This window comes from Solanum stenotomum, chromosome 8, assembly GCF_019186545.1.
Source record: "Solanum stenotomum isolate F172 chromosome 8, ASM1918654v1, whole genome shotgun sequence".
Classification (NCBI taxonomy): domain Eukaryota; kingdom Viridiplantae; phylum Streptophyta; class Magnoliopsida; order Solanales; family Solanaceae; genus Solanum; species Solanum stenotomum.
Window position 1 is genome coordinate 3000138 of NC_064289.1, and position 9038 is coordinate 3009175.

At 35.4% G+C, this 9038-nt stretch overlaps 1 protein-coding gene and 1 pseudogene across 1 annotated transcript; both read right to left on the reverse strand.

Moving 5' to 3' along the window:
- Positions 1 to 592: 592 nt before the first annotated feature.
- On the reverse strand, positions 593 to 1913 carry LOC125872347 (uncharacterized). Its single transcript, XM_049553062.1, has 5 exons — positions 1845 to 1913; positions 1685 to 1722; positions 1508 to 1616; positions 1371 to 1426; positions 593 to 1271 (listed from the first exon to the last, which is right to left on the reverse strand). The coding sequence occupies exons 1-5, from the start codon at positions 1911 to 1913 to the stop codon at positions 593 to 595; spliced, it is 951 nt and encodes a 316-aa protein (XP_049409019.1).
- Positions 1914 to 7557: 5644 nt separating this feature from the next.
- The window catches only part of LOC125872349 (uncharacterized), a 2969-nt pseudogene continuing 1488 nt past the window's right edge, over positions 7558 to 9038 (reverse strand).

A 9038-nucleotide genomic window follows, 5' to 3' on the forward strand; every position in this document is an offset into this window, starting at 1 on the left:
CAAACAAGACTACAGGATTTGTATTAGCTTTTAGGTGTTTTACGCAGCAATAAACTTCAATTGTTGGCAACAACACGCGTATAATCATCCCCACTTGACAAAAGGAGTCGTACAGATTTCACAAGGTTACACATTCAATTATATGAACAGCAGAAATCCAAATTAGTATAATATGAGCACTGGCACTTACGTTAGCATATACTATAACAGTTTCCTAAAAGCCCCATTCCTTAGAAAAAGGGGAGAAAACAGATGACCACTGGCATTCACACTCCTGTGTAGCCTTCAAAAACTAAATTTGAGTAGCAAAATCTAAGGAAATATCAGTAATCGATTATACTCAAATGCTTGAAAGATGACTTGTATCAAGAAATTTAAAACAAACTAAGCACCATACAGAGAATGGAAGTCTCAAATTGGTTTATTCCAACCTGAAGTAATACCATATGTAGTGTAATCTCAAAACAGAAATGGAAAACAGAATATCACACAGTTATGAATTATAGCATTTTGTATAAGCAGAATATCAGCATGAGTCGGCTATCAATGTCTGCATTTTCATCAATATTATCTATTCCATCAGCCACTTGATCTATTTCTTCGGCCGTTTCATTGGCGAGCCTCCATCTTGACCAACATTTTGCTCATTACTGCCTCCATGTTCATCAGCAGTTTGCTCATTACCGCCTCCATCTTGACCAACATTTTGCTCATTACAGCCTCCATGTTGATCAGCATTTTGCTCATTAGCGCCTCCATCTTGACCAACAGTTTGCTCATTACCGCCTCCATGTTGATCAACATTTTGCTCATTAGCGCCTCCATCTTGACCAACAGTTTGCTCATTACCGCCTCCATGTTGATCAGAATTTTGCTCACTACCGCCTCCATGTTGATCAGCATTTTTCTCATTACCGCCTCCATCTTGACCAACATTTTGCTCATTACCGCCTCCACGTTGATCAGCATTTTGCTCATTAACGCCTCCATCTTGATCAAAATTTTGCTCATTAACGCCTCCGTCTTGATCAAAATTTTGCTCATTAACGCCTCCGTCTTGATCAAAATTTTGCTCATTAACACCTCCGTCTTGATCAAAATTTGGCTCATTAGCACCCACTTCTGGTTCAGTGGAGTCTCCATATCCCTCAGTTGTGTCTCCATCTTGATAAAAATTTGGCTCATTAGCACCCACGTCTTGTTCAGTAGAATCTCCATATCCCTCAGTTCTGTCTCTATATTTATCATGATTCATTTCATGCAGCCATTTCCTGCCACAAAATACTCATTTGAATTAACACCTTATAGGTCATACCACATATATACATGTGCAGACGTCTCAATCTGCAAATTCATAATTAGAAACTTACAATCTCATATAGAATCCTCCTACTTTATGACTCCTAGATGGTTCGGAGACTGCAATCTGAAGAAATCATAAATTCAGTAATTTTTAAGAGGGGAAAAAAAGAGCAACAAAATCATCTTGTTATTACTAGTATCTTACAACTCTCCACCCGAGCGGGGTTCTACATTTGCCACAGTAAGTCGTGGCTAGGTTCATGCCATTTAATACTGGATTATATTGCTCGTCCTGTGCTACTTCAACATTAAACCTGCATATATGGCTGGCTCATTAGGCAATAAATAAAATCTCAAGATGTTGAAATTGCACGAGACTTACACTTTAGTAAAGAACCTTGAATTCTCTATGTCGTCTCCCTGCAATGTTTACAACACAAGAAAACAAGTTGGTTCTGAGCTTAGTCAAGAAATATAACAGAGTAGTGCTTAATTCATGATACAAATAGAACAATTCAGAAGAAATTAATTGAAAATCATACAGGGTGATCGTAATCCTGGACGAGTGCAATTCGAGCTCCGCAGCCACCGCAGTAGAAGTAAGCAGACATGTTTCACCTATTATAGAAGAGCTGGAAAATTCAATGGAAAGAAGAGACTAACTTCTCACCAGGGAGAAAAGAGTTGGTAGATCAATGAGAATCCAATAAAACAAAAAATGGGTGAAAATTATAACAGAAAAATCAGTTCTTGATTCTTGAATACTACTAGTTGATAAGAGCTGTGTTTTGAAATCGCTCTGTAATTGAACGAATTTTCCAGTGTGAATTTCAATGGTTAAAACTAAAAACTTATCAGAGTATTAATGCGGAATGATAGATTGCCTGACATATTATTTAATTATGATTAATTAATATATATGTATATGTTTATTATATTAAATTTTCTCTCTAGGCATAAGTTCAGTAATAGATCCCAAGGCACAAGTTATGCGTTAGTATTAATTTCTTAAGGCAAAAGAAATTTTCTAGGCCTTAGTTATACCATAAAATTTAATTGGGAAAATCAGGACGTTAAACAAATTTATACTATATAATTAGTCATCATAGATATGGTTTGCTATAACTATCACTCGTGACTAACATTAACTATTAATTACGTGAGCTGACTTCGAGTTTGTATAATTAGTCACGTTTGTATAATTCGCCACATTTATATAATTCGCAACTAACAATACTTTGTTTGATTTGTATTTTGTATACAATAGTTTGTATTTGTATATGACAATGATTTCCTTTGTTTTTTGGGAAAATGCATAAGTACCCCCCCAACCTATGCCCGAAATCCCAGAGACACACCTAACCTTTACTAAGGTCATATTACCCCCCCGAACTTATTTTATATGTAATATTCTACCCCTTTTTGGCCTACGTGGCACTATCTTGTGGGCCCAACGCATGTTGACAAAATTTTGAAGGATAGTGCCACATAGGCCAAAAAGGGGTAGAATATTATAGATAAATTAAGTTCGGGGGTAATAGGACCTTAGTAAAGGTTAGGTGTGTCTCTGGAATTTCGAGTATAGGCAGGGGGGTACTTATGCATTTTCCCTTGTTTTTTTAGTTTTATCATCATATACATTCAATCTTTTTTTTTTATAACTTTTTAAAGTTTGTATAAACGTGTAGCTTTCAGATTTGTATAACATAATTTGTATAACTGTTTAAAGTTTATATGTTTATGTTTGTATCAATTCGTTATTTCAAGTTTTACCATATTTATATAATTCCAGACTTTGTATTACTCAATTATACAAAAACACGTGAATTATACAAACGTACCCACGAATCATACAAACGAGATGCGAATTATACAAATATTGCCCTCTCTCGCTCGCCTCTCTCCTCCATTTCCCAATCTCGCTCGCTAGATATACAAATACATATGTATACCACTTACATATATATAATTATTTTGACATATATACATATACAATTCACCTCTCCCCTCCCTCTTCCAATCTCTCTCGCCACTCTCATCCCTATAACATATAACTACGAATCGTAATTAACAAACAATAGCTGTAGAGCGTAATTAAGCTATTTTTGAGTGGGTATATGCGAAAATTCCCCAATTGAATTTATGTCTTATAAGGTGTAACATGTGCCTCGTAAATTATGCTTACCTCATATTATATATTTAATAGGAGTAATTATTAAGAGTAAAGATTTGTCTTGCAAATTAGATAACATTGAACCAGGGGCGGACCTATGTGGGTGTCGGGGTGTAACATCGTGTAAGTTGAAATAACTATGAAGAATCTGGAAATTTGAAATAGTCATTTTTGAAAAGAATTCAAAATCTGGAAATTTGGTTAAGTATGGAAAAAAATGAGTTTTTGGTCAACTTTGAACAGTCATAACTCCTATATCAGGATGAATTAGGTGAATTTCAAGTCATGTTTGGAAAGCTCTTGGAATGATCTTTCCAACGCCCCCGAGTTTACTCGATTCTGAGTTCGTATGAGTGAGATATACCCTTTTGAAGTTGGGCTGTTGGTAAGGGAAGTTCATCCGAAATTTAAAGGGTTGTTTGGTCTTTTCCCTCACCTTTTCTTTTGGTTGTATATCAAGGGTCTAAGCTGATTTTACATCAGTTTTCCCTTTTAAAAAGTGAGAGTTAAGGCTTTTGAGAGAAGAGAGAAAGAAGAGGAGAAAGAGAAGAAGAAGCAAGGATTCATCAAGATCGTCGTGGTTTTCGTCGGGGGTGATCTCTTATAAGGTATGTGAGATCATAGTGTTGGGTTGGTTCATTCCCCCACACGCCAAACTCGTTTAATTCCGAGAAAATATTGGTTGTGTTGGTTGAAGTTTGTGGAATTCTTGTGGTTGTGTTGTTGAAGTTTCTTGTTGATTTGGTACATGTTTCCGGATGGAAATTTCGAGTTGAATCTATTGTATATTGAGGGTTTTAATGATTATGAGTGTTTGGGGCTGGAACCTTTGAAGTTAGGAAGGTTTAGAGTTGGAAAAACAAAGGAGAAAAGTCGGATTTTCTGGGGAAAAGGCTGGGGCGTCGCGCCAGCCAGCGCGCCCCAAAAGGGATTCTGAGCTTCCACCCTTAGGGCGGCGCGCCATGCAGAGCGCCCCACCAAGCCTTCTAAGCTTTGAGGGCTGGCGCCCCGCACCTCTCAGAGCGCCAAGGACGCCAATCTTCCTCATTCCTTCCCCACTTTTTCATACATGTTCCTTGGTAATGTAATTATGTTTTATAGTTGTTTTCAACACTTTGAGGTACATCTAGACATCAGGAACTCATCCATAAACATGAGATCATTATCCTTGAATCCATCATCCAATTCAAGGATAGTTAGGATCAAAGTCAAGTGAAGTTAGAGTCAAGCTTAAAAGTTAAGAAGTAAGTCAAAACAGGTCTTTAAAGTTTTTTCAAGAGTCTTTATTAAACGTTTTAACTTCGTTTTAAGGTTCAAGTTTCAAGTTAATCCAAGGGTATATAGTTGATTTCATTTCTCAAAAGTTATTAGGGAACTATGTATTCCCAAAGAAGTTTATAAATGTTTTCACATTTGAACAAAGAAAAGGAAACATTGATTCCAAAAGAGCCTTTGGGCTAAGTTTTGAGCAATTACCTCAAACTAAAGAAATGTGTGTTTAAAACACTTATGAGCTAAAGTATATTGTGGGAGTAGTCTTGAGCACCGAATTAGGGACACGAGTTCATATTAACTCAACTCTGCATAAGAACTATGTAGCCAAACATGGGATTTAACGGGTCATACTTTTTAGATGATCACGTAAGTTAAGCTAGTGGATCCACTAAGTTAAGTAAGGTCCTATATCACGGCAAGGTATAGAATGGTCCTTGGGCAATGTGAGGTAAAACGTTGTATCATCACTAGGGCTCATAGTGGTGGTTGTTGATTAAAGAATCTTCCACTAAAGTTATATTACTTTTATATAATTAAAGTTGAGTTTGTTATTGCTTTATCTTTAACGAACTAAGTTGTTTACACTGTTTTACAAGCTTTGTATATATTGCATGTGTCTTATTGCTTTATATTGAGTTCGGTTATTCATGAGTCGAACAGAGCCAAGGTAAGAGTTCATTTCTATTCCTTTCAAGCTTAAGTTGTTGTTTAGCTTTTCAGCTCGCATACTCGTACATTCNATTGCATGTGTCTTATTGCTTTATATTGAGTTCGGTTATTCATGAGTCGAACAGAGCCAAGGTAAGAGTTCATTTCTATTCCTTTCAAGCTTAAGTTGTTGTTTAGCTTTTCAGCTCGCATACTCGTACATTCAATGTACTGATACCAGTTGGTCTGCATTTTATGACGATGCAGACACAAGTACTCAGGATCAATATCCAGCACACCATTGATCCAGCTGAGCACTCCAGAGTCAGTGGTGAGCCTCTTTGCATTTCGGAGGACTCAGTTATTTTGTTCTCTTAGTTTTGTTTTATTAGGATGTTGCGGGGTCTGTCCCAACATCCATCTCAGTGTTATAGAGGCTTCATAGACAGTCAATCAGTCAGTCAGTTAGTATTGAGTCTCTCATCTATGTGTATATATAAATATTCTATTTTAAGACTCGAGTTGCCTTTTTGGCCAAGATTTTATCAGTTGGGTTGTTTTATGACCTTTCATTGCATTGAGTTATTCTGTTGAGTTAGGTTTCCACTGAGTTAAGTAAGCCAGACCAAGGGTTCTCTTGGGGCCATCAATGGTCTTTGAGTGCCGGTCCCGCCCAGAGTGTAGGCTCGGGGTGTGACACGAGGTTTATCCGAATCTCCTTGATAAAAAAATATATTGTATATATAGAGTAGATTTTCAATACTTATGTATATATACTAATTTTAAACTATCTCAATCAAAGAAGAGAGATAACCTAGTGGTATTGGACTAAAACTTGGGTTGCAAATGCTATCTCCCGTTTGCATGTTTGATTCTTTTTGGGTAAATTTAATTCTTTGGAGTTTGTACTTTGCACTCTAGTTCACACATTTATATTTTTATTTTTTCGAACCCCTCGATTTCTATTAGGTGCGTAAACTACCTAATTTTTTTAAATTTAATTCTTTGCGGTTTGTATTTCACACTCTAGTTCACACATTTATATTTTTATTTTTCAAACCCCTTGGTGAGAATCCTGAATTCACCACTGCACTAAACTTATGTCTAAGACAAATTTTCTCTAAAAAGTTTTTTCCTGAAAAATTAAGCAATAGTTATGAATACTTTTGACAACAAATTTCATCAAATAAGCAGTATGTGAAAAATTAATGACAATCCATTTAAGGGGGCAAAAATTAAAGACCACCTCAAATAGGAACGGTGCAAAAACTTGAGTTGTTCTCTTTTCTTTGGATCTATTTGGCCACAGAAATTGCCAAAAATGTTTGAGAAAAAACTTGACAAATACTGTTTGGTCATATAACTTGTCATTATTTGATAAATATTTTTGACAAAAATTAAAATTCTCAAATAATTAAAAAAAACTAATATTTGAGCCAAAATTCTATTATTTGGAAACTTTTAGAAATAAGACACGCTCTAATATTCTTTGGACCACAATCTTATTGGGATACTCCAAACACCCTGAGAAATAGGGTAACTTACAGAAATCCCAATAGTTTAGGAGTTAATTATAATAAATTTTATCAGGGATTTAGTGCATCCAGATACGTCAAGATACATGTATCTCGAGATACATAAGGTCAAAATTAGGTGTGATTTGTTCTATATATATTGTATCCTCTATTGAAACAAATAAAATCCTACTCAAGGTTTTATTCCTATTCTTCAAAATCAAACATTTGTATATCTACCATACTAGTGAAGAAACAAAGACAATTGCACAGTAGTTGCAGTGACTTTCAACTGGTAGATTATAGTCAAAAGATAAAGTAATTAGCAGCATATAGAGAAGGGAAGTACTCGAGCTCAAACATGTAAAATGAACACACAGTTATGAATTAATACTCGTATAATATGAACTCTATCATAATATGCTGGTTCTGCAGCATGAGTAGGCATTGGATGTCTGCATTTTCATCAATAGTTGATTCAAATGTTTGCATTTAGATCAAATATTGCCCATTCCATCTTGATCAGCATTTTTCTCATTAGAGCCTAAATCTTGCTCATTAGCCTCTCCATCTTGATCAGCATTTTGCACATTAGTGCCTAAATCTTGTTCATTAGTATCTCCATCTTGTTCAGCATTTTGCTCATTAGCGCCTCCNCATTCCATCTTGATCAGCATTTTTCTCATTAGAGCCTAAATCTTGCTCATTAGCCTCTCCATCTTGATCAGCATTTTGCACATTAGTGCCTAAAACTTGTTCATTAGTATCTCCATCTTGTTCAGCATTTTGCTCATTAGCGCCTCGATTTTGATCATGATCCTGTTCTTCATCTGCACCTCCATCTTGATCATTATTGCCTCCAAAGAGTAAATCAAACGACGTTACATTGTTCCAGCTAATAAATGCGTTCCTGCGACAAAATACTCATTTGAATTAACACCTTACAAGTCATACCATAGATATACATGTACAGACGGTCTCAATCTGCAAATTCGTAATTAGAAACTTACAATGTCATAACGAATTCTCCTACGCTATAAATACTAGACGGTTGGGAGACTGCAATCTGGAGAAATCACAAGTTCAGTAATTTAAGAGGGAATAAAAAAGAGCAACAAAATCGTCTTGTTATCATGAAACTCAAATGATCTTTAATATTACTAGTATCTTACAATTTTCCACCCGAGCAGGTTTCTACATTGGACACAGAAAGTCCCGGCTACGGTCACACCATCTATTACTCGATGATATTGCTCGTCCTCTCGTACAGCAACCCTTAACCTAGAAAGAATTGGTAGAGTCGGAGTGTCAGCATGGATGGTTGCAACTTGAGTTCTGCAATGACGACAGTAGAGGTAATGAACAGAAGGGATATGATTGTATTCAGGCAAATCGTTTCTTGTCATAAATTGTTGAATCAAGAACCAAATCCTAATAGACATGATTCACCTATTAAAGAATAAAAAGAAGAAAGTGTAAGAGAAATATAAAAGCTGGAAAGATCAATCGAAAGAAAAGACAAACTACTCACCAAAGATGGAGTTGGTGATCAATGAGAATCCAAGAAAACGAAAAATGGGTGAAAATTAAAGCAGAGGAGAAATGCCCAAAACTGAAATTAAAGCAGAGGACAAACTATTCATTCTTGATTCTTGAATACTACTAGTTGAGAAGTGCTCTGTTTTCAAATGACTTCACCAGCTCTGTTTTTAAATCGCTCTGAAAAATTTCTAACCTTTTACTAGGGATGAATTTTATTTTATTTTAATTTTTATTTTCCCCTTTTACGAAATTATTATTTTTTTACCCTCCAAAACTATTTTCTCCATCTGGAAAAATATTGTCCTTATGGGTGTGTTTGGTATGAAGGAAAATGTTTTCCATGGAAAATGTTTTCCTAGAAAATGTTTTTCTGGAAAACAAGTTGATTTTTGACTTATTTTCTCATGTTTGGTTGATGAGTAGAAAATATTTTTCGGAAAAGATTTTTAGTGTTTGATTTATGAATGAAAAATATTTTTGAGAAATATATTTTATTTTTACTAGAGTAGAAAATAATTTTTGAAATTGAAAATAGTTTTTAAAAACAAACTTAAATTTTTTTTGGGGGTGGGGGGTGGTAGGGG

Bases quoted from the DNA above. Each gene is read 5' to 3' on its own strand.
- LOC125872347 (XM_049553062.1), bottom strand. From the start codon at position 1,913: ATGTCTGCTTACTTCTACTGCGGTGGCTGCGGAGCTCGAATTGCACTC. The intron at 1,617-1,684 runs GTAAGTCTCGTG...CCATATATGCAG, and splicing joins TCAAGGTTCTTTACTAAAGT to GTTTAATGTTGAAGTAGCAC. The intron at 1,272-1,370 runs GTAAGTTTCTAA...ATTTTGTGGCAG, and splicing joins GGAGGATTCTATATGAGATT to GAAATGGCTGCATGAAATGA.